The 17271-nt window shown below is 38.7% G+C and overlaps 1 protein-coding gene across 2 annotated transcripts; it reads right to left on the bottom strand.

The window, feature by feature from the left end:
* Positions 1-461: 461 nt before the first annotated feature.
* On the bottom strand, positions 462-16635 carry canx (calnexin). 2 transcript variants are annotated; one of them, XM_077532332.1, is made up of 14 exons: positions 16399-16635; positions 16244-16317; positions 14880-14938; positions 13601-13742; positions 13442-13523; positions 11732-11924; positions 11470-11659; positions 9782-9895; positions 9555-9711; positions 9269-9484; positions 5627-5746; positions 3497-3596; positions 3272-3405; positions 462-1946 (listed from the first exon to the last, which is right to left on the bottom strand). In XM_077532332.1, exons 1-14 carry the CDS (start codon positions 16630-16632, stop codon positions 1887-1889), a joined length of 1875 nt encoding a protein of 624 aa, XP_077388458.1. In that variant the 5' UTR covers positions 16633-16635; the 3' UTR covers positions 462-1886. The 2 variants fall into 2 exon arrangements, with proteins under 2 accessions (XP_077388458.1, XP_077388459.1); XM_077532333.1 differs by having other exon boundaries at positions 462-1943.
* Between the last annotated feature and the right edge of the window lie 636 nt (positions 16636-17271).

The raw sequence follows: 17271 nt of genomic DNA, 5'->3' as shown, positions 1-17271 counted from the left end.
AAAACATAAAATAAAAAGTACGTTTTTTTTACACTTAATTTTTGGTGATTTTATAATTTTATTGAAACAATTTTTTGGCCATTTTAAAAGCTTCTTGGAATGACGAACTTTTTTTCTTTTTTTTTTTTAGCCACAAATCTTTTTCATGCATGTTTTTTTTTTTAAAGCCTTTTTTTTTTGACGTGGAAACTTTTTAGATGACTATTTTATACCACTTGAACATCTGTACTTTTTTATACACAGAAATAAAATGTTTACACTTAATTTTGATTTTTATACATTTTTAATCCAATTCTAACAATTTTTACAGTTTTATTACACTGAAAACGTGTTGATCCTCTTCCATCCATCCCGCACGCACAGCAAACGTGTTTGTCATGATCTGATCAAAGTGCACACAGTGACGCCTTCAAAACATCTCCACATCAATTTGGAACGGCAGCAACAAGAAAAGAAGAAGGTCATGTTCCATTTGGCCTTTTTATTCATCAAAACACACAACAGCATCATCTGTCACAGTTTTTCTAGTCAAAGTTGGACCTTTCTAGCGGCGTCTCGCTCGCTCGTTCACCACGCATACAAGCAGGAAGAGGCGGGGCCATCGCTTTAGTTGCAACACAAAAAGCTAAAAAAAAAAAAACCCTGACAAATCAACAATAACAACAATAATTAAAAAAAAACCAACAACAACCAAGCAGCAGTTAGCGAATGGACCTGTTATGCAGTGTGTTAGTAGGCGGCACCCACCAAAACATCAATGATGCCAATCGAGGAAAATAAGTTTTTCGGAACCATTTGAATGCTTCCAAACACGCCAACTTTTAAAAAAATCATTCAACCTTCGCCTCTCTTTAATCGTGTTTATTGGGATGTTAATTCCCACTAACATATCGGGAATGAGTAGCCGATTGCAAAAAAAAAAAAAAAAAACGCACACAAAAAACCCCCACAAAATCAGAAAGGACACCGACTCGAGAAAGCACAGCAGGGGCTAAGCTAAGTCACTAATGAAACAAAAAGACGCGTGGACACAGAGCGACGCCTCAAAACAGGATGTGCCCCTCGGCCACTTCCTGTTCAGTGCAGAGCTACGTTCAAGGATTCCATCACATCATTTCATCAAAAACAAAAAAACAAAAAACAAAAAAACAATATCAGAAGTCAACCGTCAGATTTGGTTGCAATCTCACGATGGATTTACGTCCGGAGTGATGTCATCGATGGCGACCAATCGCTTCAAATTTGTCAACCGTGGTGACATTAAATGGTGACTCATTGAATAATTTTCAGCAATAAAAAGTTCATATTTTGTCTAGAATTAATGTGGTAACTTCATTATTTTTCATGTACATTTTTACTGCTAAAAATTGTTCAACGAGTCAATATCTCTAAACTAAAAGTTATGAGTCAAATCATGAAAAACCATGACGGATGTACTGCAAATTTTCACATATCGCATCAGGTACAATTGTCCATTTGTTGGCAGAAGGACAAAAAAAACAAAACAAAAAAAACTGCACAAGCATCTTTCAAGAATTTTTTTCTTCATGTTCGCTCATTCGATTCAACCGACGGCTGTTTGTGATTAATAGTTTCACCGTTAATGGAGGCTGATTAGCAATTAGCGCTCTGGCATTTTGTTTTTGGAATGATGCAGGAAGATGCAAGTGGACTTGGATAATCTCATTCAAAATAAAAATAAAAAAAAAATAAAAACCTTACGTCTAAGTCAGTCCTGCCGGCGCTGGAATCCATTGGCGCTTTTCGCTTTCATTCTTCGCTTCCACGCGGAGGCCGAGCGGGCCGTGGTTGGGGTGGGGGGTGGGGAGGGGGGTTTGGGCGAGGGAGGGTTGCGATGGGCGGTCACAGGAAGGGCTTGAGACGCATCAGTCCTTTCTGGCCTTCCTGTTCCTGGGAGATCTCCGCAGAACGTCGTCCTCCAACTTCTGACACAAAGCAAAACCAGTCGTGTCAACGTCACCACGGCAACGTCATCTCAAGAAAAAAAAAAACAATTAAACAAGGCTGGCGGATAATTGGACGTGGTCAACATTTGGCTTGGGTGATTGGACCTGGGGATGTCTTTTGGAGAAAAAATATCCATGAATAAATAAATAAATAAATAAATAAATAAATGTATTTTAGGAGTGTGACGGCATATCAATAAATCATGATACTTTGTCTCCTGATAGATTATCGATATGCCTACACCATATTTGTAGTTTATATACAGTCACTAACAGCTCCATTGTTGATGACTTATTAAGCAATGACTTAGCGGGCCACGAGGGGGAGTGCCTCATAAGAGTGGCTTGGAAATGGATGCAAGTCTTCAGGCGGAGAAGACTCATGAGCTTATGATTATCATCATCATTATTATTATATATGATTTATTATTATTATTATTATCTATATTTTTATATATATTATATAAATGTATATATTATATTATGTATTTGTATTTATATTATTTTTATTATATGATGAATTATTACTTTTTTATGAATGTATTTTTATTATTTATTAAAAAGTTATTTATTGATATTTATTTACTTTATTTTATTTATTCATATTATTATTTTATAATTAGTTTTATCGTAGATCATCGTGAATTTATTACCTGAGCAATATATCGATAATTATATATTTATATATATAATTATATATCGGTATTGTCATATCATGATATAATCGTTATCGTGAGCCTTGTATCGCATATTGTATCATGAGGTAGCCAGAGGTTCCCACCCCTAAAATATCTATCCATGTGACATATAAACATCAAATATTAATGTCATCTAATATGGAAGAGAATTATGGCCAGTGAAGAGAGAAAAAAAAAAGTTTGGCATGATTCTCACTTTATTGCCAGAATTATGATTCTAAAGTGAGAATTCTGACTTTTTTTCTCAGAATTTTGACTTTAGCATGAGAATTCTGAAAAAAAGTCATAATTCTCACTTTAAAGTCAGAATGTAGTGACTTTGTTCAGAATTCTGACTTCAAGTGAAAATTCTGACAATAAAATCACTAAATGCTCAGAATGTTGAATGTTGTTAAAGTGAGAATTCCACCTTTAATCTCAGAATTCAGACTTGAAAATGAGAATTCTGCAAATAAAGTGAGAATCCTGTCAAGTCGAGATTATGGTCAACAAAACAGGGAATTCATTTATTTTAATCTCCTTTTTTTTTTGCTGGTTAGCAAGACGTGAGAATAAGGAGAAAGTCTTTTTTTTTTTTTTTTTTTTTTTTTTAAAGTTGTGGTTCACCTCCTCAGCTGACGCCTCCTTCTCCTCGTCCTCCTTGTCGCCGTCCATGTCGTCTTTGTCGCTGGGACTTTCATCATTGGCGGCCTCGTCCTCCTCCACTTGGTCGTCATTGACGTCGTCATGGTGCTCGCCGTCTGCACAGACACGCGATCGTGAGCCTCATCATCAGCTGACGCCGGCACAAAAAGAGGAATGCAAGAGTCTTCCTGGGGGCTCTCAACATACCTGGGCTGCTCTTTTCCTCCTCTTCCACCTCTTTCACGTCAGGCTGAGCCTCGTCTGTTTTCTTGTAGTCCGCCGCCACCGGCGGGGTCTCGCTCTTCTTCTGCAAGCAAACAAGCATCATCATCATCATTTGGCTCTCACATCAATTCCCACACACGGCGCAAACATGAGACGTTTTCATAAAGGCATGACATCTCCCTTCTTGAGAAAACAAGTCAAATACTTGAAATCGTGCTTGGTGTTTATTTCGTATCGTGACCTAAAATTAAAAAAAAATAAAAAAATTACAAAAATAAAAACAGGTATTTGCAAATGTCTTATTTTGATTAAACACAGAAGATAATTAGTCTTCTGTCATGAAGGACTGCAGAAATCAGTCACTTACGGTTAATATACTGAAAAAAGCATTTTGACAATGTGAAATGAAATAAAATGGCTACAAACGATAACTCAATTATTGCTTTCAGCATTCCCACGTGTTAGAAATAATGTATTCTTATTATAGCATTTATTCTCCTCACTTTTTTGCCATCATAGCTCCCGCATCTAAATGAATGGAGGGTACTTGCATGCTTAGGTACGGAAGCGTATTGCATTCACTTGAAAAAAAAAAAAAAAAAAAAAAAAAAAAAAAATCTGTTTTTCTGACTAATGTTTTTGGGAGCTTTGTTTTATTGAGTATTTTTTATTTATTTATTTATTTTTTTCTGAATATTTTTTTCCCGTCATTAAAAAAAATATTCCAAAAAACAGAATTATTCAGAAAAACAGAAAAAAAATATTACTCCGAAAAACGGGGGGGAAAAAATTATTCCGAAAAAAAGGGGGAAAAACATTATTCCAAAAAACAGAAAAAAAAAATATTCCAAACAACAACAAAAAATTACTCCGAAAAACAGAAGGCGGTGCTCCGTTTTTCGGAGTAATTTTTTTTGGACCTCTGAACTCCAAAGTGACTTGTTTCAGACCACTGACCTGTATTTATGACTGGATAGCTGAAAGCCCATACACGCCAGTGCAAGCCTCTGAAGTCACAGGGCGGCCATCTTAGTGACCACCCCAGCACAAACACCCCACCCCGCCTCTGGCCTTATACTAACTGCCAACGAGCTGCATATGTCTCATCTGTACGTATACCGTATAGTTTATACAGCAGTCTGCTTGCGACATGGGCGTAATAAGATTGCCGCCCTGTGACTTCAACGGCTTGCACTGGCGTGTATGGGCTATCGGCTATCCAGTCATATATACAGGACTGCACCAAGTCATTTGGAGTACAGAGGTCCAAAAAAAATTACTCTGAAAAACAGAAGTTGGTGCTCTGTTTTTTGGAATATTTTTTTTGTTTGGTTTTTTTGAAAAAAAAATTCTCCCTGTTTTTCGTAAAAAAACATTTTTTATGACAGAAAAAAATATTCAGTAAAACAGAAAAAAAAAATATTCAGATAAAGAAAAAATATTACTCAAAAAACCAAAGCTCCCCAAAAAAATTAGTCAGAAAAACAGGAATTTTTAATTTTTTTTCCCCAAGTGAATGCATTACGCTTCCGTACTTAGGTGGCGCTTCTGAGTGTTTTTGTAATACTACTACTATTACTAGTTAATTACTTTGTAATTTTCACATCATTTAGCCTTCAATTTTATTCATAAGCATTCAGCTTTCAGCGTTTCCACACAATTTCTCTAGAAATTGCACTTAGTCTAGTTAAAGTAGTTGATTAATTTGATAATCAATTACTTGCCAAGTAATTACTTTAAGCTCTAGTTACCACCAGTTGCATGCCTAGAAAAACATGGCTTAATGTGGTATATTTTTAAAAAGACTGCCAAAGAGAAATAGTTACATTGTACCCAAAAATGTACATATTTTTGAAAACAGGTTGACAAATTCAGTTGTATATGACCTACAACAGTTGTACAACTTTAAAAGAGGTGATATTTTATTTTATTTTTTTGGAAAAGGAAAGCACTTATTTGAGAAAAGACATTTTCTAACACAAACAAGGTCAAATTCCCCCCCCAAAAAAGTAGTCGAGTCGTCGGCCCACATATGGAACAAAAACGTTTTTTGCTTTTTTTTTTAATTTCCATCAAGTAAGTGCGCGTGTTGCTGTGCACGTACGTCCGTACCTTCCCGGTGCAGCAGAAGACAAGGATGAGGACGAGCGGCAAGGCCACGGTCAGCACGTAGACCACCCAAAGCCACGGACGCTCCTCCGCCGCGCTCATCATCTGAGCCGCCAGGCCCGGCTGTCACAAAAAACATTTGCACAAAATTCATCACGTCGCGTCGAACCACATTCAAGTCCCAAGAAGCTTTTACACCTTTTCCCACAACAACATTTTCAGATCAAGTCTTCATTTGGTATTGTAAAAGATGCGACGCAGGACAACTACTCAAATTTTGCCTTTAATGCTGCTCAAACATGAAAGATTGCAACCTGTGTTAAATTTGACAAAAATGATCAATTTTAATTTAGTTTTAGTTTGATGAAAATTAAAGTTTTAGTCATCATTTAGTCATCTAATTGTATTTTTGTTTTAGTCCAATTTTAGTCAAAAAGAAAGATCAATTTTAGTTGACTAAATTAACAGTTTAGTTGATAATTTCGTTCAGCATACATTTCAACTTTTATACAGAAAATTATAACATACCGACTGTATTTGTAACTGTTAACATGCAAGACACATTTAATACAATGGTGTCTTATTGATTCAATCAAACATGTTGAACTGACAATAACTTTTCACCTAAATAAAAAAAGGTGCATAATTACTAGAGATGAATCTTAGAGCTGCACAATGAATGTAAACATGTTTGAACATGAAATCAAGTGCAGTGAACACGGAACAGTTTGTGAGTGCTTCTTTTCTCCAACCCAGGGTTCTTGCAGGAATCCCTCAGTGAAATTTTAGACTTTTTTTTTTTTTTTTTAGACCATTCTGATTTTTTTTTTTTTAGACCAACTTCACGACCGACCGAAGACCCACGCGGGCAAGGGGAGAACATGCAAACTCTACCCAGGAAGGCCGGAGCCTGAACTCGAACCCGAGTCCTCAGAACTGGGAGGCGGACGTGCTAACCTGTCAACCACTGTGCCGCCCAAGCATACAACATATACAATGAAATAAACAATATTGACAATGACCAACCTGAGATGAACTTCAGTTCCCAAAACAATGTACACAACAATCACATACATACATACAACCTATTTTAAACAGCTTTAATAAGTTTTTTTTTATTTTTTTATTTTTTTAAACTTCCTTACGCTAAATGTTTTAAAGTTTGCTGAATAATGTTTTAATATTGTCATTGTATGTTCTTTCTAGTAAATTTTGTACCCTATTTTTATTTACTCTTCTTCCTCTCAATGTTAACTACTGTTTGTTGATGCTTATGTGTTGCCTTTCTCCTTGCGTAAAGCACATTGAGTTGCCTTGTGTATGAAATGTGCTAAACAAATAAACTTGCCTTTCCTTGCCTATACAACCATATTCGCGCCCAAAGTCCCCAACTTTATCTTTTTTGCAAACTTTGCAACGAGCCGAGTGCCTATCGCCGGCTACCTCATCCAACCAGCTGGAAAAGTCGGGAATTTCGAGCCAGTTCTTGTTGAACTGGCATTTACCCATTTTCTTACAAATTGACTGATCACACTTTCCGTTCTGACTAGCTAAAAATAATTGTCCACACTCTCCGTTCAGACAAGCTAACTGCAATATCTTGGCGGAAAGTCCGGAACGTAAACTGTACAGTACCCGGTAGTGCACAGAGTACCGAGCCCCCTAATTAACAATGCTACATTCACACAAATAGCTAAGGGGCTTTGTAAGTCTGTAGATCACTCTTGGATTAGCGATTGTTACTTTCAACGAGTTTCTTGCCTGGTTAAATAAAGGAAATGGAAAAAAAAAAAGTTTCGATTAGCGTTAATCGCTAGCGTTTCATTGCCGGAGCTGTACAATGTTCACACCCCTGGACGCGGCCGCACCATTGACATTCGCACACCGGAGATAGGGGCTTGCTTTGCTTCTACTTACATTATGGCAAAAGTCCTCTCAGAAAAAGAAAACGTTTCAGCAGCGCAATTAACTGGCCACCACTGTGCTAATATGCTTTGGCTAATATCAATAGTGATGTCTTCTGTTGTTTTGGTACACAGTTCAACAAATGTAACAAAAACGTGAATACATACCAACCCAGGTCTGCCAAGTTCGTCATTCACCACCCTGTCTGTTTGTTTTTGTCCCGGTAGTGTTAGCTTAACATGTTGAGCTCGGGATGTCCGCAGACAGCAACAACGATAATTCCTCCCCCTCCTGTTGTCGTATCTCGCGGAAAACCAACCGCGCGCGTCACATCTCACTTGCATCGCCCCACGCACCTTCGCTCCCGCCTGCCTGAACTACATTGCATTGCAGCTTTCAGCATTCCCATGCAATTTCTCCAGAAATTGCACTTCGTCAAGTTATGTATAGTAGGGGTGTGAATTGCCTAGTACCTGACGATTCGATTCGTATCACGATTCACAGGTCACGATTCGATTCGATACCGATTAATCCCGATACGAATGGTCACGATTCGATACCGATTAATCCCGATACGAATTTATAAGTCGATTGTTGCGATTTTTTTCCATTCAAATTTAGAAAATACTATCAGTAAATTTGTACATGTACACTGTAAGATTTGTATGAATATATTTATCTAAAACTTGAGGCTTATAACCGTGAGCCACTGTACACAAACAGTTTGCAATCTGTTTCACATTTGAACAGCATTAAAATAAAAATATTAAGGCTTAATGTGCCGTTCATATAACATTCTTCCATGCTCAAGGTGTGAATCCTAAAAAAAAAAAAAAAAAATCGATTTTTTTTTAATTGAATCGATTCGAGAATCGCGCGATGTGGTATCGCGATATATCGCCGAATCGATTTTTTTTAACACCCCTAATGTATAGTGTTGAATTTTCACTTAAATACATTATCGTACAATTCTTAGTGTACATGTACAAGTTTACTGATTCATATTTTCTAAAATTGAGTTAAAAAAATAAAATAAATCCCAATAATCGACTTACAGATTTGTATGGGGATTAATCGGTATCAAATCAAATCGTGATCTGGATCTAATCGGCAGATACGATACAATTCACACCCCTACCATTTACAAAAGTTTTTTTTATTTTTTTTTAAAGTCTTTAAAAAAATGTTTAAAAATTCATTTGATGAAGGACAACAAGTGTCAACGATCCCCCCATAAAGTTGGAAAATTGCATTTCTCAGTGATTAACGTCATTATTTTTAATGTACAATGAATACCTTTAAAGTCGTTTTTTAACTTGCTTTCGACTGATGATGCCTACATCACCTGTGCTGAGGAAGTAGGTAACGGAAAATCATGGCTGACCTGTTTTCTGGGTTTGGTTAACAAACTGAGCTATGATTGGCCGTTACACCTACTTCCTCAGCACAGGTGATTACATCATCAGTCGACAGCAAGTAGAAAAATTACTTTTTTAAGGTATTACTTGTACATGAAAAATAATGAAGTTACCACATTAATTATGGACAAAAATATGAACTTTTTTACTCCTGAAAAATGGCTCAATGAGTCAAGTATCCCTTTGAAGTCACCAACTATTTTCAAACAAGTCGCATCAACCGCCAACATTATCTAGGAAGCTAAAAAGTAATTCCGCCAAAACATCTGGAATTTTCTAACTTGCCGCACATCTTCTCGATGAAAAATGGGTGATCGGTTACCTCGGCGGCGCCCTCGGCGGCCTTCTTGAGGCCCCAGCCGTCGGCGGCCCAGCGCTCAGCCACGTTGCGGTCGTCCGTCACCAGGAAGTTGTCGAAGAAGATGTCCGACGTCATGGACCACAGCTCCAGGCCCACGGCGCTGAACGTGCTCATGCGGAACGGGTGCAGATCCTCGAAGAAGTCCGGGTTGGCGATCCTGCGCGCCTTCCACACGCCCTGCCACAACCGTTCAAACTCAACTTCAACAGGAGTTCCGGGAATGGCGTCAAAGCACTACTTTTGTCACCTGGTAGTTGGGGTTGTCAATCATGGGCGCCTTCCACTTGCCCTTGTAGTCAGGGTTGTCGACGATGGGGCGCTTCCAGGGCCCACAGCCGGGCGCCGTCTCGCAGGCCGGGTTGGGGATCTGAGGCGCCTCCCACTCGCCGTCCATGTCCTCATCCCTGACCGTCACACGCACGCATATAAGTACGGGTCACACGCGGTGACGATACGGCACCGGCAACAACGCACCAGTCCTCGGGCTTGATGGCGTCGGGGTCACCGATGTATTCTGGCTCGTCGTCCAGCCAGCCGTCGGGTTTGACCGCGGCCTCGTCGGGAATCTGGGCGGGGGCGTCCTCGTCCCTGCGCACGTGCAACAAAATGGTTGCCCGTTCAGCTGGCGTTATCAATCAATATACAGCAACACGTATGGCGGAAACACAGGGAGAAAACCCCAAGCCATTTTCAACTGCAATTGCACTGTTGCACCACAATGACAAGGTGGCGCTGTATTGCAAACGGTTGCAAGTGGACTCAACAGCAAAGAAGTGAGAAGGAAGGATTCCCTTTCCCACTGCAAATCATATTGGGGATTTTTTAACGGTAAAAAAAAAACAAAAAAAACATGCACATCTGACAAAGAACATACCAATCAGAGACAAGATGAGTGACGGGCGAGTAGGGCCCCACCGATTAATTGGCCGCCGATTATAATCAGTCGATGATTGGCCTTCAAACATCGGCCAAAAACAATCAGCCAATGGGGTTAAATGGTCACTTATTTTCCCCTTAAAACATTATGGAAGAAAACCGAAGTTTCTGACGCTGTGAAAGTACGCTGAATGCACCATTTTGCTTGCGTAGCATTAGCAACTAGCAGGTGTGTAGCGCATGTTATTCTGTTGTCCCTAAGCTCCCTTTAATGACACCTCAGTTGGAGTTAACTGTAAAACTAAATACACAGTGTTAATACATCCACTGTATATTTAAATAAAAAATAAGCTTCGTTGATAAAACATTGCTAGCCTAGCACTAAGAGGAAGTTACGAAATGCTAACAGGAAGTTAGCATCGACTTCGGGAGTGTTTTTCCTTCAAATAACATATCCACATACAAAACTTGTAGGAACACATACCCACAAGATGAGATAACACTATGCAAAGGCACAAATTCTTCCCAATGTGTGGAAAAACAAGTTATTTTAATAGAATTCAATTGCAACTTTCTTCTGTATCTACTTTTAAGTGTGTACGCCATGGATGCACGGCACCACACTGCCTCCAAGAGGCAAAAACGCACAGGAACAGTCGGTATTCTGTTTTTTTTTTCCAGTTGCTATTATTTTAGTTTATTCGATTCCTATTGTTTTTATTTTGTCATTCTTATTCGATTCTTATTGTTTTTATGTTGTCATTGTCCTTTCAAGTTATATTATAGTTGATATTTCATTGATGAAAACAATTTCTTTTTTCAAAATAAAAGGATGCAAACATCCAAGCATTTTGTTGTCAACACATTTCCACATGGCATATAGAATATATAAAGTCAAGGTTAATGCTTTACAGCAGTTTTAAGCAAGAGTGGTTTAATATTGACACATAAATCTATACAATGACCTTGTATTCTTCATGAATTTTTTTATATAGACTTGTCATTCAAAACATTCATCTTAATAGTGAATGTTTGTGCGTAGCCTAAGTGGCACCCAATGAAAAAAATGTATTCATTATATATATATATATATATATATTCAGCAGATTAATCAGTATTTTTTCTTCCAATAATCGGTATCAGCCTCAAAAAATGATCTTAATTGATTGTGCTTTGGTGAAGTAAGGCTAGCATTCGTCTTTTTATAAATCAAAACGATTTCATTTCTGAATTTCGGGAGGGTGCTGTGCCTTTTTTTTTGGTTTGTTTGTTTGTTTTGGACTGACCAGTCCTCGGGTTTGGCGGCATCCGGGTCCTGGATCTTGGGCCTCTCGTCCCAGTCTTCGGGTTTGCGGTCATCGGGGTCCTCGATCTCGGCGGGGGGGTTGACCGGGGGGGTCATGTCCGTCAGCAGGCTGCCGCTGTTCACCACCGTTTGGTCCACCAGCATCTCAAATGTGTTGTCGGGGTTCAACACTGTGGGGGGCGCTCATGAGTCAGTCACGTGGGCCACATTGGCGTGCGTTCGTGCACGGGCGGGTATCTGACCGAGCGTGTACAGGTGCGTCTTCTTGTCGGTGTAGTATGTGCGCAGGTCGGCGTCGGGCTTCTTGGCGTGTTTCTCCTCGTACTGGCCCGTCTTGGCATTCTTGTGTCGGAAGATGAAGTGCAGCTTGTAGTCCTCGCCGCATTTGTCTGGTCCGAACATGATGGTGTACGCCGTCTTGTCCACAAACTGGGCCTGCGCACGCATACATTTCAAAATAAACAACACGCAAGTCACAAATTTTGTCGCCATCTGCCTCGACACCAAGGTGATTTTAGAAAAAAACTAAAATTCAAAAAACAATTTCGCTAACTAAATAAAATAAAAATGAAAATACTTTTTAAAAATGAAAACTAAAACTATATTTAATATTTGCAAACCTAATTAAAACTAAAATTGTAGCAAAAATGTCGTTTTTTTTCGTCTTTGCTAATTAATTTAATGCATGAGCCTTTAGGGATGATTTTAAACGTGATTTTTAGATTTATTTTTTATATTATTATTATTTTTTTATTTTAACCAGAATATGGACATTTGAAAGTGTGTCACACAGAAGTGGTATCATCTTGCAGCAGCCAATAGAAAAGCACCAAATGATGACATGGTGTTTTTTTTTTTTAAATATTGTGCACAAGTAATACACATTTAAAACAAAAAAAAATAAAACTAATACTGAAACCAACTAAAACTAAAATAAAAGTAAGCATTACTAATGCAAACTAACAAAACCACCCTGAAAATGAATTAAAACTAAAAAAAAAAAAAACAACAAAAACAAAAAAAACAAAACCCCAAAACAAAAGAAAAACTAACTGATGATAGCAAAAAATGTCCTTTGTTTTCATCTTTGGTAATGAATTGAATGCATGAGCCTTTGGGGACGATTTGAAATGTGATTTGAAGTCTATTTATTTTTGATAGGAAGTGGAATAAGGACGTTTGAAAGTGTGTCACACAGAAGTGACGTTACCTCGCAGCAGCCAATAGAAACGCACCTTCAGATGACATGTCACCCGTGGTGGTTTTTGAATATTGCGCACAAGTCATACACATTTAACCTCCAACACCCCCCCCCCCCCCCAAAGAAGAAAGAATACTGAAACTAAAACTAAGCATTTATCAAATAATTAAAATTAATAAAAACTAACAAAACCACGGTGTAAACCAATTTAAAAAAAAAAAAAAACTCAAAACAAATATTCAAAAAAATTCCAAAACTATAATAACCCGTGACATGAATCCAACGGCTATAATGTTCCAACAACAATGTTAATGTGACCGCTAACTAATGCTGGCTAACTTACTAGCTAGCTCATAGCATGGCACTATAGTAGCCACTGTAATTGTGTATCAAGTTGTTTTTCATCAATAAGATGACAGAAAATTTGATGTGAAATAATTTTAGATCTGAAAAGGCTCAACATCATCTGCTGACAAAAAAATATACAGGAGGAAAGATGATTAGTCCTGACTAAAATATTGACAGTTTTTGTTGACTAAAACTAGACAAATAGAATTAGTTTTTCTTGGAGTAAAATGCTCGATTTATAGTTGACTAAAAATGGACTAAATAAAAACGGGATGAGGTTGACTAACTGTGATTAAAAACTAACAGGCGTGATTGAAATTGGACTCAAACTGAGACTAAAATTGAAAACTGAACACGAGTAATGATGTGTGATGTTTATTAATGTAGTCCGTTGAAGACTGACCAGGTCCAGTTCCGGCGTCTGAGTCAGCAACTTGACGTAAGCGCCGCCGCAGTCGATTCCGGCCTGGAAGTTCACCTCGTACCTGAAAACGCGCGAGCACGGTGACGACGCATGGCACTCTCACGCGTGCGTGTATGTGCACGTGGTACGGAATCTTACTGAAGGATGAGCGGCATGGTGTCAAAGGTGAAGGGTCGCAGCAGCAGGGCAGAGATGGCGTGATGTTTGGCCCGCGACTTGAGGACCAAACCTTTGTCGCCGGGCAGCTTGCTGTCCTTCATCTCCTCCACCGACCACTTGCCTGCATGCAATCGTCATCATCATCATCATCATCATCATCATCATATGCGTGCGGTAGTGCTAATTTTATCCATCATTTTGGAATTTATCCTCAGTTTTAGTCCAGTTTTCAATCACGCCTGTTAGTTTTTAAATCACAGTTAGTCAAACTCATTCCATTTTTTGAGTCCATTTTTTAGTCTACTATAAATCGAGCATTTTTAGTCTATTTCAGTCCAAGGAAAAATAATTTTATTAGTCTAGTTTTAGTCAATAAAAATTACATTTTAGTCAATTGTATACATTTTTTGTCAACAGAATATGTTGAACATTTCGGCTCTAAAAACTATTTAATTTATTTATTCATCATTTATTTTGATGAAAAGCAACTTGACACACAATGATGGCAGTATATCAAGTGGTTACTATGGCTCCATGCTACGAGCTAGTAAAATAGCCAGCATTAGTTATAGGGATGTAACGATAACTGCAATATTGTGATATTAAAACTGCCACAATATCGTTGTCGTGTCACAATATTAAAAGCAGCACATCTTGGGGGTGTCAGGTTGATTTCCATTTGTGCAGTTCTAGCACCCTCTGGTGGCTAGTTTTTTAGTGCCGTTTAATATTGTCCATTCTGGTACGAGCTTTTTTTTTTGTTTTGTTTTGGGGGGTTTTGTGTGACCCTTTTGTAATATAGCCAACCTCCCCACAATATTGTGATTATCATATCGTGATAATATCGTATCATGCTGTTTGGATACCGTTACATCCCTAATTAGTTAGCAGTCGGATTAACATTGTTGGAACGTTATAGCAGTTGAATTAATGCTATAATTTACTTCACATGACATTGTCACAGTGACAGATTAGCAGAGACCAGAATTTACAAAATTGTATCATTTTCGTCCCGTTTTTGTTAAACTAAAACGTCCATCGATTTGAGTCCAGTTTTTATGAAGTACATTTTCATCTCGTCTTCATTAGTTGACGAAAATGCATACTGATTTAGTCCCACTTATAGTTTTATTAGTTTTAGTCATTAGTTTAGGGAGGTTTAGTCTCGTTTACTTTTAGTCAGGTGAAAAATGTGCGTCAGCAGAATTGTTTTGGTATAGTTATCGTCGACGACAACACTAGCGTGCGGCACACCCACCATCGTACTTGGCGATGTCCTCGTCCGTGTCGTCCTTCTTGGCACTGGACAACACCCAGCTGAAAGATGATTGACAGGCCATCAGAGACAGACAGGGCCAAAAAAAAATGCACTCACTTTTTTTTTTGTAAATGGTAAATGGCAGGTCATTTCGATGGCCCTTTTCCACCTTACAAAGCCCTCAAAGCGTTTTGCATTCGACGAATTTCACCTACTGATGACATCAACAGCATCAGGAATACTGATCTGAATATATGATTGGATAGCCAATAGGCCAAGACATTTGAGGTCACGAGGCCGCCGTATTGCTCCTCTCAAGAAACGCTTCTCACCATACAATCTGATACATTTACAGGATCCAAACTGGACAACATTTGAAACACTACTTAGTAGAAACAGCATCATTTATGCTGTTTAAATTTTATTAAACATAAACAGGACTTCAGATATTTTACAACTTGCCTTAAATACATGTAGAAATGATATGTTTCATGATGTTTAAAGGAGGAAACTTGTATATTGTTTTAAAGAATTCTAACTGTAAGTCACCAAAAGATGCCTCTGCCAAATCTAATACAGGGCTCTAAACTGAGCAATACAACAAAAAGGGGGTGTTCAAAGCAGCACATACACTTGTTAAGTTTTTGTTTTTTTAACTTGTTAAAAATTAGTGACAACCCCGCTAAAAAAAAGCGCCCCCTGGTCTTATACTAACTGCCAACTGCCTACGAGCTGTATGTATCTCATCTGTATGTATTGCGTATAGTTGATACTAGGGGTGTTAAAAAAAATCGATTCGGCGATATATCGCGATACTACATCGCGCGATTCTCGAATCGATTCAATAATCGGCAGAATCGATTTTTATTTTTATTTTTTTTTTATTTTTTTTAGGATTCACACCTTGAGCATGGAAGAATGTTATATGAACGGAACATTAAGCCTTAATATTTTATTTTAATGCTGTTCAAACATGAAACAGATTACAACCTCTATAAGACTGAAATTTCAGATAAATAAATAATACATTTTCATATAAATCTTACACTCTACAAGCTTACTGATTAGTATTTTCTAAATTTGAATGGAAAAAATCGCAACAATCGACTTGTAAATTCGTATCGGGATTAATCGGTATCGAATCAAATCGTGACCTGTGAATCGTGATACGAATCGAATCGTCAGGTACCAGGCAATTCACACCCCTAGTTGATACAGTAGTCTGCTGGCGAGGTGGGAGTAACAAGATGGACGCCCAAATAATTGATTGATCAGGAGCAACTGGGGGTTAAATATCTTGCTCAAGGATACTTCCACTCTCGATCCCACAAAAATATTTAAAATATTTTGTTGCACTCACTCACCTGTCCAGCGTTCCTCGATCAAACGATTCGGCAAAGTAGTGTTCTCCCATCGGCTCCGGCGCCTTGTAGGTCACCTGCGACGTTGTCGCCACATGGTTACTGACGCTCACCATACATCAACAACAAGCAAAGCGACCAATCGCCATTGGGCTTACTTTTGGAACGGCGGGCGTTTTGGGAGGTGGCGGGGCGTCGTGGTGGTCGTCGTCCAACTCGTCGTGGGCTCCCATCAGGTCCAGGTCCAGGTCCATGTCGTCGTCATCGTCCACATCCACGTCTTCATCCAGGACGTCCTCGTCCGGGTGGTGAGCCCCGCACGTCGGCAGCAGGCTCAGGCAGAAGATGCCCGTTGCCAAGACAACGCACAACGTCAACACCGTCCGATCCATCGCCTGCAAAGCACATGGCAAAGCAACGGGGGCGGGTGCTTCATGTTACTGTGGCGACGGATGGTCGCCATGGTAACAGACAGCCACGCACACGTACACACTAGGGGTGTGCTCAAAAAGTCGATACGGCAATATATCGTTGCGGGCCTCATCACAATACACGTATCAATACGCAGGCGTCAGAATCGATATTGCTCGTTAACTTTAAATCAATTAATGCAAAAATAGCTCACCGGTGATTGGACACTGTGTCTTGCTAAGAAAAATGAAAGCAGAGGAAGAATGTCAACATTTATTTATTGATAAACTTAACATGGGACGTGTCTCAGTGTACCAATTTTCCTATATTTTGTTTAAAAAAAAAAAATAAAAAATAAAATGTTTCTTATTTGGGATACATATGTATCGCGATACGTATCGTATCGTGGCCCCTGTATCGTGATACATATCGTATCGTGAGGTTGGCGGCAATACCCAGCCCTAATACACACACACAACCCTAAAGGGGTGGGGGGTGGGCTTGTGGTCACATCAGGATAGTTAAATTATCAGCAGCAATATTCAACATCGGCCTTTTTGAAAAGTCCCGTTTCAAGCTTTTAACTAAATTTACATTTGCAGCTCACGTTATAAGAGATA

Source organism: Festucalex cinctus, chromosome 9 (genome assembly GCF_051991245.1).
Source record: "Festucalex cinctus isolate MCC-2025b chromosome 9, RoL_Fcin_1.0, whole genome shotgun sequence".
Taxonomy (NCBI): Eukaryota; Metazoa; Chordata; class Actinopteri; order Syngnathiformes; family Syngnathidae; genus Festucalex; species Festucalex cinctus.
This window is presented reverse-complemented; position numbering and strand designations above follow the sequence as displayed.

What these genes read in the sequence shown, in the direction of transcription:
- canx (XM_077532332.1), bottom strand. Translation starts at nt 16,632, where the DNA reads ATGGATCGGACGGTGTTGACGTTGTGCGTTGTCTTGGCAACGGGCATC. An exon ending in TTGACAACCCCAACTACCAG is followed by an intron (nt 9,485 to 9,554) that starts GTGACAAAAGTA and finishes CGGTTGTGGCAG; the next exon opens with GGCGTGTGGAAGGCGCGCAG. An exon ending in AGGAGGCGTCAGCTGAGGAG is followed by an intron (nt 1,947 to 3,271) that starts GTGAACCACAAC and finishes GCTTTGTGTCAG; the next exon opens with AAGTTGGAGGACGACGTTCT.